The sequence below is a fragment of the Archocentrus centrarchus genome, chromosome 4, assembly GCF_007364275.1.
Source record: "Archocentrus centrarchus isolate MPI-CPG fArcCen1 chromosome 4, fArcCen1, whole genome shotgun sequence".
NCBI lineage: Eukaryota > Metazoa > Chordata > Actinopteri > Cichliformes > Cichlidae > Archocentrus > Archocentrus centrarchus.
The window spans coordinates 19,672,648-19,689,516 of record NC_044349.1 but is presented as its reverse complement, the minus strand read 5'-3'; the positions used below and the strand labels follow the sequence as shown (position 1 = coordinate 19,689,516).

At 43.5% G+C, this 16,869-nt stretch overlaps 1 protein-coding gene across 1 annotated transcript; it reads right to left on the bottom strand.

The window, feature by feature from the left end:
- Positions 1-5,164: 5,164 nt before the first annotated feature.
- enc3 (ectodermal-neural cortex 3) lies at positions 5,165-16,185 on the bottom strand. Its single transcript, XM_030726547.1, has 4 exons — positions 15,915-16,185; positions 13,622-14,656; positions 12,728-13,502; positions 5,165-5,367 (listed from the first exon to the last, which is right to left on the bottom strand). Exons 2-3 carry the CDS (start codon positions 14,642-14,644, stop codon positions 12,756-12,758), a joined length of 1,770 nt encoding a protein of 589 aa, XP_030582407.1. The 5' UTR covers positions 14,645-14,656; positions 15,915-16,185; the 3' UTR covers positions 5,165-5,367; positions 12,728-12,755.
- Between the last annotated feature and the right edge of the window lie 684 nt (positions 16,186-16,869).

Here is a 16,869-nt window from a genome sequence, read left to right as displayed (position 1 = left end):
CTGGTGGAGAGAATGAAAGGAGAGAAAGAGAGAGAAAGAGCGTGTCAAAGGTTGCTAGAACCAGTCTGCAGAAACAGACTGCCTCGATTATCCACACTGGATGAAATTTTTATACATCTGAATGAAGTTATTATGTATAATGTTATTTTCTTTCAACACCATGAATGCATAAATTTGGCTATACAGGATGTGTATCTATAACTGAGATCCTAATTAGAGGTGCCAAACAACAGTGTATGGTTAGGTGTTTATTTTTTATTGTTCTTCTCATTTATATAAATGTCGGAGGATGTCAACAAAAACTGATTACAGGCTTCCTAAAAGTAGGCTTCGTGGCAGGACAGTTGTATTGGATTGCATTAGACTCTACAGGTGTACCTAGAAAGGCACTGAGAAAAAAGCTCTTGCAAAGCTGAGAACTGGAGTTAAATAAAAGCTCACATTTAGGAGTGACACGGTTTTTATTGGAGACATACTGGACAAAAGATGATATGTTAAATAACAGCACACAGACGGATTTTGTTTGCAACATCTCATTTTTAAAGCTGCTGAAAATGTCTCCTCATGAAAGCAAATGTTTTTAATCATGTCCCTTTTTTATGTATATTTCCTTTAAATTCCAAACACACAACACTACATATGGCTCAGTCTGCAGAAAGTGCAGATTTAATACAAGAGTTTAAGGTTTTCCTTGCCTCTTCGTGCTAGCCGACCTGTCAGCTCCTCAGTGCCCCTCTACACACACACACGCACGCACACACGCACGCACGCACACACACACACACACACAGACAAAAGCAGAGGCGAGACAACCCCTGCATTCACTCCAGTGGTTAGGCTGTCTTACTGGCTGTCTAGCTGTCTCACACTCTGTTTACTCCTCATTTGCTTACCCAGTCAGCTCTGAAGCCTCAGAGCGGCTGCCAGCAGAGATGCCCAGAGCTAGAGAGAGAAGGGGGGGATATAAAGAGGGGGAGACAGGAAAACAAATTTAACACCACTAGTAGCAGCAGCAGCACAGACACAGAGATGAGGGGACAACATTGTTTTTCTTAAAGGTTGGACAGGCTTTTGGTCATTTTCTCAGTAGTAAAACGAGATATAAAGTGAAGGATATGGTCGAGGAAGATTGATTTATGTGTACAGAGCTGAGTAAGACTGAAAGAGTGAAGTTTCCTTCCTTCTGCAGTTTTTGTAGTGACTCTTCTGCTGGTTAAACTATTGCATCATTTAGTCCCCCCCCCTTTTTTTTTTTGGTGTTGGTGGGGTATTTGATCCCATATTTGACAGGACAGTGCAGAGAGTAGACTGGAAAACAGGGAGAGAGTGAGCGGGAATCACATCAAACTCAGGCCCCTGCAGCCACCTCAACCAGCAGAGCTACAGTGGTGCCATTCCCATTAAAATCTCAAGATCATAAGAAACCTTGAGGTACCTTAAGATGAGGACTTAAGCTTCTAGCTGCAGTCGAGTGAACAATCTTGATGCAGACAGATTCAGCTGATTTATTTCTCTCAGTAGTGTTTTAAATTCAGAATTTTACCCCCCTTTTTTCCTCTTTGCTCAGATCTGAGCTGGCCAGAAGGTCTATATTGATCCACCAATCAATACTGTGGGGTTTCCTGAGCCAGTCTTCAGGGTCAACCTCCAGCCCTCCCCACATGCTTCATCAAGGCGTCTCCTTTTGTTCCCCTCCCAAGCAGGCAAGGCCCCCAGCTAGGGGGTCTCAGGCCAGCAGACACATGCCGATATTTGGGTGGAGAGGCAGAGTGCAACGTCCTTGTCCGTTCCACCTCGCTGCCTCTTTTCTTATGGGTTCACAACAAGCCGCACTGCTCATCCCCCCACTTCACACACGACCACAGACACACATGCGCATGAAGCAGAAATGCATATGCACACAAAAACCACACACACACATAAACAGACTCCACATATCCTCCAATCCAGCCATGACAGCTCCACCCCCCACCCCTGCTAGTTTTTTGTTGTTTTGGCAGTCTCCGTCTGAGGTTCTTTTGTCTCCAGTGGACTTTGAAATGTCTATTTATTCGCTGTGGTTTAATTGTGTTGTCGGCAAGTTCTGTTTGAAATCGTTCAGTTTAGCATCAGAATAGGAGCCTCTGAGCAACCGGCTCATCCCGCTGTCCAGTGCCAGGTCTCCTTTTCAGAGAGGGCTGTTTCATCTTTTTATGTACGTCTGCATTGTTTTCAAAAATTCATAAATTAACCTTTTGATGAATCTCTTACCCATAGTGGCACAAACGTGTGCACATGCTTGACTGGACACAGACTGTTACAGACATGATGCAACAGCAGCAGAGGGAGATTTTTTTTTTTTTTTTTTGGAGGCTTCTTTTGTTTACCTCCAATTAATGGTGCACTTTGAAGTTTCTTCATGTGTCTTTGAAATATTTTAACAATGCTGCTGCATTATGTCTTGTTTTAGGGGAAGTAGTGAAAAGTATGTTGTACAGAAGCTTTTGGATGCAACATGATCTCTGTTTGTCAACCTTTTAAGATATTTAGAACAGCGCAACCAAGCATTAGATATTAAGAAGATGATGCAGTGATATCTGAGGAAACGTTAATTCACATCACTCAGAGCAGAAGTTGTAAACAAACTGAAAAACCTTCAGAGGGCATCCCTTGTGTCTCTTCAGCATTCTGTCTCGCTCTTTGTGTCTGACCCTCGCAGACAGACAGGGACACACGCACTGATGTGTTCATCCATCTGTCTTTCTCAAACATTGTCAAGGTATCTCATTTCATCTCCACCGAGGCAAAGGGAAAACAAAGAGAAACTGGGAGGGGGGGGTGTTGAATTTTCTTTTCAATCTTGCAAAAATAGGTGCAGCCAAACTGTTGGATTTCACTCTCTGCTGGAGGACAGACAGAGAAAGCTGGGAAATGCTGGATCTTTATCTGAGATTTTTTTTCCTGACTTTGCGTTTGCAAGGTCAACAGTGGATTTTCCACATTAGGAGTCTGATGTCATCAAAACGTGACAATTACAGTTTCTGCTTCCAAAAGTTAAAAACTAAAACACCTTCACTGTTTCAAAGTTGGATTCAGTAGATGTGCAGGGTATCCACTGACGTAAGAGGTCAAAGTCCAAGTCAGCGCAACTGATGAATAAATTATATTTTTTTACTTAAAATTTTTCACTGTGCAATATTTAATTTTTTTCTCATGTACATGCCTCAATGTGACACGTCAATTTATTTCTTTTATACATTAAAAACAAAAATTATATTCGGTTATCTACTGAAGTTGTGTGATGATGAAGCTATGTGGATGTGGATTCAGAAGTGATACTGAATCCAAGGTTTGCACGTTTTTTGCAAACCTTGAGCTCGCAGGCAGCACATGAACTAAATACGTTCCTTTCTGGTGGTTCTCCTCCTTCTCTACACAAATGTGCCAGCCATACTTCTTCCCACCCAACGCCCAGTCTGGACTGCATGTTTTGTCATGTAAACGTAGCCACAGGAGTCTAAGGTATGGGAGGAGAGCCACCTGACTCTCGCTAAGAATCATTAGGGCATATTTTAAAGGTCTGAGGGTTATAACGCGTCTCACACAGTGAATACGGGGGGGGGGGGGGGGGGGGGGGGGGTTGCACTTCACATACCATATAATCATTGTGTGTAAATTTGTTAGAGATATAAAATATGAACTCTTAATCTCAATGAATCTTCAGTGCACAGAGAAGGCAGGAAGGAGACAGGGTGTTCCTGGTAAACCACTCCTAACCTGCATTTGGAAACTATTTGAAGCACGTGAACAGCACCTGTGTGATTGTGCGGTTGCCCACAGCCACTAAATGCTCTCCACAGAGGACAAGCAACACGTTTTCCCAACAAGATGACATTTATTGAAAAAAAATAAACTACAGAACAAGTAGTAACAGACCATTTCAGTAATAGCTTAATATATCAGTATATCTGGAGTATACTGCGATACATTGGAGACTTGCACAGAGAGCAAATTAAGATTTTTGATTTGCTACAAAAAGGCTTTGATTACTCACACTACCCACACTGGGCTAAGACAAAGATATAAAATTAAGACAATTAAGAGAGTTGTGCAAATTCAAAGGCTTCTACAAATTAATTACAAGGCAAATATACACACTATGTACACAAAAGACTTCCATAAAGAGATGAAAAGAAAAATATTGCAGCTACAAGGCTATTACACTAAGTTTTGTTATTTGAATCTATAATAACACTAAGGTTAGCTATTCAGATTTTGGCAACATTTAGCATTGGTCATATTTAAAACCTATTAAGCATAATTATACATTTCCACTTGGCAAAACATCATACGGAAGATTTCTAAAATTAGAGTTCTGTATCACAAAAATAGTACATTCACAAAAAAAAAAAAAAAAGTTTTCAGGAGACCGATAGCAAAAGATGTAACCCTTCCTTTAACAGTACACATAACCCTGAGACAAAAAACACAGAAAAATGACCCCCCCCCCAAAAAAAACAAAACAAAAAACAAAATCATAGTTTGAAAACTGACACAGAAGAGTATCTCCTTCAGTTGTGATGGGCCACATTCTCTCTTGCGAGCTTTTCAGTTCAGTATTTTCAGTTGAGGAAGAGGATACAAATTTAGCTCACCAAAATTGAGGGAAACCCAAGTCCAACTTCTAAAAATACAGACAGGAAGATTGTTTCTGTTCACAAAATCATACACTTCCCCACACGTCTTCTCTCCCTCTCCAAACGCCTGGCATGGCAAAGGTCTAATTCAGTCCAAATAAATTACACCTGAGTAAACGCTCAGTGAGTGTGTGTGTGTGTGTGTGTGAGTGTGAGTGTGTGTGTGTACACAAGTACATCTCAACTTTCGCCTTCACTGTAAAACATGTTAGTTAAAGGGTACTGGTGAGATGATGCACGTCTTCTTTTGAGCAGTGCTGGGCTGATACAGTCGCAGTAGCTTATTTGCCCCCCAGGAGATGGAGAGAGAAAGAGGGTAGAGAAGGCTGCGGGTTTTCGTGCAGAGATGGCTCACGTGTTGTATAGAAGTGACTCTGCAGCCCCTGCTGTATACATGCCAGTGAGTCCAGCTCAGACTAGGGACTACATGGGAAAGTTACACAAGAAGCACGAGTAAACAGATCAGGTAAAAAAAAAAAAAAAAAAAAAAAGGAAAGAAAAGAAAGCCGCAGACTTCCAGTCTCTGTGCTGTTTCCAGGCCTTCGCTTCTCTGCAGCTGAAGATAATGTGAATCAGTCTGGATGGAGCAACAACGTGAATACGCAAACCCCTTCCTCTTCCTCTTCCTCCTCCTCCTCCTCGGAGCCACTGAAGGGAGACACATTCCTGCATACCAGACTCTGTGGCTCATCTGAGGGAAAAGAGACAGAAGGGGATTAATGTGTGGGTCCCATGAACTCTGCTGTACAAGGACCCTGTATGTGAATGCTGGGCATATGACCAGAGGGGTGGCCTGGACATTCTCAGGGAGAGGAGAGGAACGCAGAGACCTCAGTCCTCCAGGCTACACATCAGCTTATCACCATGCTATTTTATCAGGCTTACCCACAGAGCACTAATAATGCCTCTGGACAGGGCAATATTTAACCAGAGTCCTCCTGGCATGTGAGATTAAGCCCTCCCAGCCATTTATGTTGCTTAGTAATGAATATCTGAGGGTGGCAGAAGAGGGGACCCCAGAGTAATAAGCTTCAGTGAACTCAGAAAAGAAAAAAAAAAAAAAAACTCATATTCCAAAACCATCTGCTTATCTGCTTTATCCAGATAGGAGGCTTTATGTGGCAATTCTCAAATTCCTGCAGCTACAAGCAGCATTTTCTACTACAAACACTGTAATGAAGTCTTTGGAATCTCTCATCTCCAGCTTCCTCTGCAACCTCAGCGTCTAATTTTCCTTTCGTGGTGGTATGAGGGAATCTTCCACTGGATATTCGGGGGGGGGGGGGGGGGGGTGAAGAGAAACCTGAGCCTGATGATTTGCATACTGCATATTTGCAAAGATAACTTGGCCATGTTCTCTGTACTGGGAGGGAGTGAGTTCATATTCAGGCTCTGCTGGGGGTTTGTTTGGATAACCTAAAGAGCTCTCATTTCCATGGCTGACAAAGCTGGATGATACGACAGAAGCCTTCACTGATCCATACGCATCTGGTACCGTTGTAGATACTCTGCCTGAAGCTTAACAGTAAGACACAGCCAGAGCATTGTACCACAGGAACAACAAGCAAAGCTGTAGTGAGAGAACACTGAACATTTAAACAACAAAGTGTGATTTACCGTGATTAAACTGGAGTTATGCACTCTAGTATTCATCTCAGGTCGTTTATCACTGCAAGTGTGCCGATTCTGCCAATGCAACAGAAGTATCAGTGCCATTCTTTTTAATACCTTCCTATTAAAAGGGGCCTTTTTATGCTACATTATACTTCCATATATGTATTCCTGGCTTACTTTTGCATGATTCGCACTTCATCCACCTTGTGAAATGAGCCAACTTCAAGTCAACTTTCTTCTGATTGGCTGACTTTCACAAACAGAAGGTTTTAAAACAGCAGGCGGGCAGAGCTCCAAGCACAGAAAAAGAAAACCGTCTGAAATCAAGCATTTTAAACAGTTTGAAGCCTGCACTTTTGTCTTGCAGTGATTACCGGTACATACACTGACCTCATTATTTGAAACTTTGGCCATGTTAAATGTGAGCATCCATTAATGTAAATAATTCTTTTAAAATTAATCTTTTTTTTTTTTTTTTTTTTTGGCTGTACTGCAGAAAGCTTAGCTAAGAAACCAGCTAGGTTCCTCAGCTTACCTCAGGCAGGTTACAAACTCCACCTACGAGCAGCCGTTACAGTGTAATTACAGCTCACCCTGCCTGATCAAAGCCCGAGTAAAGCAAGACTAGCAGCACTCATTGTATCACATGTAACTGCAGGCCTGATGGTACGTTTCCATGGCTTTCTCTGCCAGTGCACATGTGCATGGGTCACTGCCAGCACTCCTTGCTGCTGCTGCTGCTGCTGCTACTTTAATCTTTCTCGAGTGCAGATGATGAAGAGCATTCCTCTGAAACCTAAATATGCTGCCACTCTGCTCACACAGTTCCGTTTATCAGTTCTGTGCAGCGAGAGTGGGCCATCACGTGTTGCTGTTAACGCTGTCAGGGTACGAGCGTGATCTGAACTTTGGGTTCACGCAGCGAAGAAAGTTCACAACGCGTGAAAAGATACAAAAACAACAAAAGGTAACGTGCTGTCATCCACTGAACAACATCCTGCCCGTCTCGCATAATCAAACTTCAGCTCCCTCAGCCACAAAGAGTCCCGCCGTCACTCGAGATGAGCTCCAGACTGTCTCTCCCTTATTATCTGTCACGTCAAGGTCACTTTTATGCAACACTGTGTTGTATCATTTACAGTGTTCACCCTTCGCCCATATTTCAAAGTACAGCTATTCATATACATATGACTCATTCCGACTTGCATTTAAACTTTGGGTTTAAATGTGAATAAATGTGTCAAATAAAGAAACCTTCTCCTAATAACTGTAACCCAGGCATTATTCAGGTGCCCTGTGTGTGTCTCTAACCAGCAGCAACCATAGTGTGCCACTGTGAGGGATAAATGGAGTCCATGTGTGCCTCTGCAGACCAAACAGATGGGCTGGGACTACATGCACCGATTGGATCTGGCACTCTGAGGTTTACCTCAAGTTTTGAGTTTTTGCAAAAGCTTTTTGTCTTGTAAAATTACACAATGTCCATTTTGAGACACCTCAAGAAGAGCGGGTCGCATTCGTCAAATGAATGACACCTGCATCAAGAGATGCATTTGTTTTTTTTTTTTAAAGCCTTATTCAACTAAAACCACATCTGCATCTTCTAGAAACCCAATTAACTAAACCAAAGCCTTTCTTTAGTTGAATCCTTTCTTTAGGTGCCCCTTGTGTGTGACCAGGCCTGTGCCATGTTTACTAATGACCACCTGAAATTGCACAGTATTGACCAACGTATGAATCCCAGTCACTTCATTTACATGAGTTTGCATTGTTTTCAGGGATGCATGAAGGACAAATGAGCTCAGTCTTACAGGCATCTTGGTACGGCTCTAAAGCATAATGAGGCAGGTCTTGATGAATCCCTGCAGAAACTCCAGTTTAAAGACTGGAACAAAGAACATCTCTGTGACTGGATAAGCCTCACTTCAGTACTACTTCAGCAAATATTACGTAATTCAGATTAATTACCAGGCAGACACATTCTGTCCTTCCCCAGCTGGCTTTCTGATGAGGCCGCTGTAACTGTATGACAGCTCGTCTCTTTTTAAGGGCGTAATCAAATTAGTCTGGGTGATTATTCAGCCATTTTAAGCATCGTCTTCCCTTTTCCTTTTTGTTACTCCCAGCGTGGAGAAAAGACCAATAAAAACACCATTAGGTTTATGCAAATTTAAGCATTTGTGCTGAGGGCTGTAATGTGGCAGATTGATTACTCAAGGGACCTGAGACGAAGTGTGCGTGCACGTGCTAACTCTGTGTGTGTCTGTGTGTGCGTATGAGCTGGGGGGGGGCGTTGTTGTACACAGATGCCACAATAAAAGCTTCATTCAGCGCGTGTTCCTGGTGGCCCTCACAGCAAGGCATTAATAAAACATTAGTATTGAGTGACTGAGGCCTCTGCACTCCTCCTCCCTGATCCCACTGTGACCTTTCCATTTCATAGCAGCTGTCTGGGGATGAAGAGAAACCGCCAAGGAGTCCCTCCGTGGCCTCTGACCTCTCCAGGTGTACCCTATCACACAGAGCTGTGCCCACATCCTAAGAGCGTCAGTTGAAGCCGTTAAAAAGAAGAATGCTGCTTTACTTCTGATTTTTTTGGGGAGGGGGAGGCTAAAACATCATAACAGGCATTTCAGGGCTATTACAGTTCAGTGGTTTAAAGGCGAGAGAAAGAGAGACTGTTCAACCTTTGCAGATCTCCAGTTACACGCTGTCTGCCTGTAGTCTGGCACCAACAACTGACCAGACCATACCCTGATGCCATTCTGTTTACCATTCCCAAAAGACACACTAAATATATGACTAAAAGTCTAAACAAAATTAAGCGCGTTTAGTTCTGCACGTTTTAAGTCTGTTTAAAAACGTTCGAGGCATTTACTCCCATTCAGACCAGAACAAACACAAACCATGACGCTTTAACGTTTACAAATACTTTTCCCATCAGCAGTGGGTTCTGGCTTGGCCCTGAAGTCTGCGGTTAGTCACATCTGGTGGAAATGCACGGGGCAACAAACTACAGTAGGTGGTGACAAAAAGAGCAGGACGGCTGGTAATCCCATACAAGCCACGCAAATTGCGAGGCCCGAACCGCAGGCGACATTAACAAATCTTTACTAATGGGAAAGCAAGCCACACCTTCATTCCTCCAAAATTAGAGAAAGGACGGCTGGCTTTTACTAGGAAAGGCAATGCCAGTAATGTGCCTTTGGGTGTGTATTTGTGTGTGTGTGTGCGAGAGAGAGAGAGAGAGTAGTGAAAAACAAGTGATTTTACAATTGCATAAAGTCTCAGACTACTAGCGAATACTTAGAGCCAACTGGTGGCTGGCAGCACCAACATCAAGAGAGAGGGAAGGAACACACGAACACACACACACACACTTGCAAAAAAACAAAACAAAAAAACAAGTATTCTTCTCTCTAACCCCAGCTGAAAGTTGACAACCTCGGGAGCAATGTATTTTTAGGCAGGCGTTAGACTCGGCTGCCAAATGGTGGAAAATATAGCTTTGCTTCTCCTGGTCTTACTAGCGCTCCACTTATCTCCTCCTCCTCTCCCTTGGTTTGTGTGTTCATGCATGTGTCAATCTGTTGCTCCAACTTTGCTCTTCCTTTCAATGCCCCCCCCCCCTTTCTTGAATGAGAGAGAGAGAGAGAGAAAACACCAACAAGGGTCAGGGGAAGAAGTGTGCTTAACAAGCTGGAAATCCGAGCCTTTTCCATCTGTGCAGTAAATAAACATAAAGGCAGTCAGCAGCAGGATGGCGGCTACTGTAACTGCGAGAGTTCATAAAGATGCGGTGCCTTGATCTTTCACAGGCAGCCTGTCTGTCTCCATCCCAGCCCGAAAACCTTGGCTACCATGGATACGTTGGCCCATACCAGCAGCCTCATAATGCTAAGCCCCCAGCTCCATCATCCCCAGCTGTTTACTGTCGACACAAGTCACACATAAGCCCTCTGCTTCTCACTTGCTTCTGCTTAGATCTAGTTTCTAACTCCTTGGCAGCATAAAAAGGAGGTCGCTTGATGTCGCTTTACGGTTTTCCTGAGAATGCAGTTGTTCTTGCAGTATAGAAGAGAAAGATTTATCCAAACTGCACCTTGGGTCTGTCGAACAGAAAATAATCCAAAGCACAAAAAAAATAAATAAATACTCCGTCACCTTCATTCATACTATTTGCATCAGTATCTCAGTACATAACTGAGACTTCATTTTACATTTAATATCAAATGAAGACCACATCTGTTTGTATTATAACTCTGTATTCATCACTCAGGCTATTTGCTAGCCAGATATTTCTTACATACGAGAACAGCTTAAATTTTAAGTTTTATTTAAAATTAGCTGAAGGTTGAAAAAGAATTACCAAGCAACAATTGATTAAATCATATTCTTGGACAGTGAGATGGTGCGATGTACACAGTGCATATGAAGCTGGAGCCAAGAGACCAAGCAGTAATCCCCAGGGTTGAAAAATGAAGCCGATGCAAAGCGCCTAAACCTGTAGTTTCTCAAGAGGCCACTTGAGGCTGGCTGCAAAAGTGAGTCAATCCACTTATGCCTGGATTATAGTCTGTTGTGGACACAGACAACTGGAGACCCTGTCATTTCTGTTACTTCTTTGAAGTCCACCACTTGGGGTGCATGCTTAGTTGGTGCACTGTAATGTAAACTAAAGCTGATGTAAAAGTCTGCAAGGTCACACACACACACACACACACACACACACACACACACACACACACACACACACACACACACACACACACACACACACACACACACACACACACACAAAAAAAATCCAATCCTATGCCCATCTTTTATATACAGTCTATGTAAAAGACTATTAACATAAAAATTAAACAGAGAAATAACAAAAGTCCACCTAACTAGCTAAATTTAGTTACTTGAGTAAACATTTTTGTCCAGAGTCATATACAAATGATTCCTTTTCAAATCCTCTTGTTAGCTTTAGACAGAGCCAGCCTAGCTCTTTCCACTCTTTGTGCTAAGCTAAGCTACATGGCTGCCAGCTTTAGAGTCATTATGAACAGTTATATTTGAAGGTGGTATCCAGCGTCTCACGAAGTGTTCAGCAGCAAAGCGAAGCAATTATTGCGTAATCAAATGACTGATTATTGTGGAACATTTATTTTTATTTTTGATAAATAAGAAATTTTTGGGGTAAATAAGCTACTTGAAAACGCTGACTCACTGAGCCTGTAGCACAAAATGCTACATTGGGTGAAAGAAAGAAAGAAAGTTCTTTAAGAAAGCCATTAAAAAAAAAAAAAGTGTCATAAAAAAATATTTACAGTTTCATTACTCTAATAAAGATAAAAACAAGACGTTCAATAACTACTGCAGCATTCTGATTACACCAGAACTAAAATAAGACCGCAGCACAAGCCTCTTGAAATTTAAAACCAGCTCTTATGCCACTGGGAACACGTAAAAATCAATAAACCTGCATGCTCCAAAATATCACCTACAAGCTTCTGTGTAAAAAGTGAAAATGCCCAAGGAGAAATATGTATCATCGATATCACATGAAACTCAAAACTGGCTCCTGCCTTCCCTTCAGGCCAGTTGGCTCCTAATATTCTTAAGTTGTTACAGCACATTAGTCAATCATATTATTATAAGCCTTGAGATGAATTCTCACTCACTTTCTGTATTCCTGAATTCCTGATGACTAGTTTGACTTTTTGTTATTGTGAAAAAGCACATACAGAATTAATATAAGTTTTTTTTCCTGTTATTTTTTTTTCTGCAAAACCTTAGATGAAATTTTTAGGAAAACAAAAGGACTTCTTTGTTTTTCCAGTCATGTAAAATGTTGATTTCTTAAGTGCTGCTTCACATGAACTAACAGGAGGTATGTCTCTGATCTTATCTAAAGCACACCGAATGTGACGCATCAACTTTTAAGACTTAGAGTTGCTTCAATGTACTGACTCATAACAGGCACTCAGGAAGCACCCAGCACTGGGCCTGCAGAGCACCCTGCACACTTGCCTACAAGCACAGACCTGATCCCTGCCTCTCCACCTCTCTCCTGTCAGTGTCAGAGGTCTTGTCGTGTAGCTCTCGCTCTCTAATTATCAGCACCGCTGACATTCCTCCTGCTCTCTAAACCAGGACTCCTCTGTGTTTATCCGACACCCGGCCGGCACAGCAGCTAGATAATGTGTAACCACTGTAACCATTAGCAACCCTGAAAACAGTGAGGGGTTTTAAACTGGCCTCTTATGGTTTAAAGTGGCATTCACCTGTAACAGTGTGGTTTAAGCCAATTTAAGATCTTCCTGTTTTTATAAAGCAAGCTCCCATATATTATCTGACAATTCAAGGGGCACCTATGAATAGCACACATACAGTAATTGACATCTTGTTTGTTTGTGTCACTTTAAGAAGCTACAATTACTCACCGCAAAACCTCAAAGAGTCAGTGCATCTCTATGCCGAGAGATACTTCCATGTGCTGACGAAGGCAGTAGGAATGAGCGAGTAGGGCACACTGGTCACACTGTCCCAGGAGTCTGATGCTGGATCGTAACAGTCTAGTGTTTTGCACCTCTGTGCCCCAAAGTACCCTCCAACCACATAAAGTCTGTTTCCTGATGCCACTGCGTGACAGCTGATCCGCTTGGCTGTCACGTCGCCAAACTTTGACCACTGGTACGTCTCACTGTTGAACCGATACGCCGAGCTAGCCGAGAATTCCGTGTCGCCGCCGATCACGACGACGTGGTTGCCGACCACGGCAGCAGCCGTGTATCGCCACAGCTGCGGACAGGCAGCCGGCACCGACCACCGGTTCTGGCAGGGATCAAAGCACTGTACCTTGGGGTATTTGTCTCTGTTTACACTGGTGCCCCCAAAAGCGAAGAGTTTGTTTTTGGCACCGACGACGGCAGCGTTGCTCACTCCTTCTCGGAGCGGAGCCACGAGGGTCCATTTATTGGTCTGTGGATCGTACTGTTCCACCTGTTTGAGAGACACAGACGGAGAGGCAGGGAAGGATCCCGCGAGGGAAGTGTGTCCTCCCACAACATACAGCATGTGGTCAAGCTCTGCAGAACCGTGTCCGAATCTGGCTACCAACATCGGCGCCGCTTTAGACCACTCATCATGTAATGTGTCGTAGACCCAGACATCTTTGGACGCTCCATTCTCAGAGCCACGTCCTCCAGTAACATAAACCTGAGAGACAGGGAGCAAAACCACAACGTGTTTACATCTTCAAACAGCTATGAAAAAACAAAACAAAAAACAAAACAAACAAAAGTGTACATGTTCAAGATGGTTCATTGCATACATACCTTGCAACCAATAGCACACGCACTGCACTCTTTCCTGGGGCTGGGGATGTCTGTTTTTGGGGTGATCTCCTTGGTCTTGTTATCGATCATGTAGACTTTATCACACATAAAAGTCTGACCTCCGAGCAGCAGCAGAGCCTGGCTGACTTTTCTTGGCCGTGCACAGAACCCCGTTACAATCCCATCATTCTGGAGGATCCTCATCTTACACCGTACAGCGTCTTCAACGATCTCCCGACACACTTTGTGACACATCACCAGCTCCTCTGAAGCAACGTTCTTCAGCAGGTACGATTCAGGCAGCAGCGCCAAGCGGACACAGCGCAGCAGCTCGGGCAGCTCGCTGTGCCTCCTCTCCATGTCTGCCTTGACCCAGTCAATAACGGCCTCGTACACCAGACTCTCATCCTCCACCTCTAGTTCCTCACTAAGGATGAGCTCCTGAACTTTGTCTCTGGGCAGGCTTAGGAAGTCTTCTGTCCTAAAGAGAGTAGCAAAGTTTGCCAGGCACATCCTCCATGACAGTTCATAAAGTCTCTGGCACTGGTGGGCATCGGACAGCAGCATCATCCCCAGACAGTTGGACTGGTGGAGGTTCTTTTCCAGAAACTCTGCCGCTGCATCCCTGATATCGTGAAACTGAAGCATGTCTCCAGCTTCCAGTAGTGACTCTGCATTTTCTTCATTGATGATGATACGGGCTGAGTAAGCGTAGTCAAGCAGGAGCTCCAGTACTTCTGGATGGAGAGAGTCGTGGAAGTTGACATCAGCATCACGACTCTCCCGGAGACCGCCACTAAACATGGCCTCAAAGTATCGGCTGCAGGAGGCCAAGACGGCCCGGTGGCAGGGGAAGGAACGGTTGCCGGCCTTTAGCACAACATCTGTGAAGACTCGGCGTTTGCGTAGCAGGTTGAGCTGAGTCAACAGGCTGTCCGCGTGGGATGTCTTGTGGAAGAGTTGGATATTCATTGAGCCAGAACTAGAACGAGACTTTCTGTTTTCGTGGTTGCTGACAGACATCTTGACTTTGACCTAGAACAGAGAGAAGAGAGGGAAAAAAAATAAATTACAAGCACTCAGGGAAAGTTACTCCTTTATAGCTAATTCAACCGTTTAAATTTTGATTACAGCCAACCGGTTACAAGGGATGTTATAAATGTCATGCAGCATCTTTTGAAGTGAACTCTACCATAAACACTCCTCCCATTTTATGATTAAACAAAAACTCTGCCAACACCCGATGAATGGGCTGTTAAATAATACTCTTATCAGTATGTTGGGCTGCAGCGGAAATGGACTTCAGACTGTGGAGGGATGAAAGGAGATCAGATAAGCCGCACTCCCACAGAAAACCAGTGCGTGGCCTAATGATTTACACTGTGCAAAAAAACAAATCTATAAAGCCTACATCACTGTCAAACCCGTGAGAACAAATGAGCTGCACTAACTGGCTCTTAGAATAACCTTCAACAATTAAGGTTAGGTGAGAAAAAACACCTGGGCGTGTTGTCCTGTATCACATATTTCCACCCTTTTCCCATTTCAGGGCTGTGAGTCACCTCCAACCACAAGCAAAGCCAATAAATTCCTGCCAGCTTGTTCTGTTTCTCAGCTGGCTCGCATACAAGACGCTGCCAAAGGCAGAGCTTTCAAGCCCACATAAGATGTGACACCTCAGAGCAGCTCCTCTAGGATAAAATTATGCAACCATAGTGCAACAGGAAAAAAAAAAAAAAAAACGATTTTGATCATCTATCGCAGGCTTGGGGTGAGAGGAATTTCCATGCTCTGTTTTATTTAAAATTCTCGGAAATATAATAGCAATCTATTAGCAACACATTTCACTTTTTTTTTTTTTTTTTTTTTTTTAAACTACCCACTTACGATGGCATGGCGCGGCAGGCTAACAAAGAGCCTACATATAACTTGAAAACAACCAAATAAATATCTTCCGCTTAAAAGCCTCCATTGTTTCACAGCAGATAAATTTAAATCGGCTATTCAATCCAGCTGAAAGGGAGACGGTGGACTTCCGTGGGGGGGAACTCAGCGTGAGATCCATTTCGTTTTTGTGCAGTAAATGTGAAACTCTGGTCAGCACTTCCAGCATGCGCTCAACTTTCCTCCCAAGTTAGCAGCAGCCCACAAAGCATCCAGGCTGCTACGATCAGCCGAGATCAAAGGATACAATGTTACAGCCTGCAAATGAACTCCTCAAATTTCGGAAGTGAGAGAAACACCGAGCAAGCGCGCATCTCACTGATCGATGTATAGGAGGATTAAATCTTACCTCGATAGGAGCGGGTCCGATCCTGATCCCTTTCTTTATCTCGACTTGCAACTCGCTCCCGTCGTCGATCTTGTTTTGAAGTTGTGGCACAGTTTAGACGAGTCCGCTTTCCGAGTTTAAATCTGTATCACATCCTAAACTTGTGGGAAACGGCTGAGCCATTTGTGTGTCTCCAAACTCTTGAGTTTCTGACCGCGACAAAAACAAATGTGAAAAGTTAGCAGCTCTGTGCGCTGTGGGTGAAGCCGCGGAGCCTGCGGGAGAGCGACGAGCTGAGCGCAGGGAGAAAAAGCCGAGGGAGCCGCAGTGGCGTTTCCTCTGGCTCCTCCCTCTCCTGCTGCTGCCGGCCAATAGGCTCCAACAGCAGCGCAGAGCCTTCCTTTATTCTCCAGCCAACCTCGATCAATGTCCATCATTATATTCAAGCACCATTGCCAGGAATCGCCCGAAAACACCTGTCACTCTATGTTTCACCTGTCTGCTTTGTTCTCGCCTTTCCTTGGATTGTGCACAAAGAAGAAAATCTCCGTTTCACCACTATCAATGAACGGCAAGTGGCCTGTATTTGTAAATGATTTTGCGGAACAAGACAATAGAAATTTGTTTCTATAAAACAAACAAACAAACAAACAAAAAAACCCCCATAATGATAGACGCAAAAAATCACAGGGAGAAAAAAAAAAAACTATCTAGAATAGCACCAATACTTAGTTTAATCTATATACACACACAGGGTGAAGGCTTTGTTAAAAACACACCTGTAAGACAGGTCTGAGTTTTGACAAAGTGTTGGAATTTGTTGCAATCATTTCAGTGCAGACTGCTTAACACAGCTATGATTCAAATTGGACCAAGATGAATGTGAATGAACGAATAAATCAAAAACAATATAAACATAGCGCATGCATTTGGAAACACAATCCAGAATTGCACCTGTGCCAAAAGTAAAAGACAG

Bases quoted from the DNA above. Each gene is read 5' to 3' on its own strand.
- enc3 (XM_030726547.1), bottom strand. From the start codon at position 14,644: ATGTCTGTCAGCAACCACGAAAACAGAAAGTCTCGTTCTAGTTCTGGC. The intron at 13,503-13,621 runs GTATGTATGCAA...CCTGTCTCTCAG, and splicing joins CGTGTGCTATTGGTTGCAAG to GTTTATGTTACTGGAGGACG.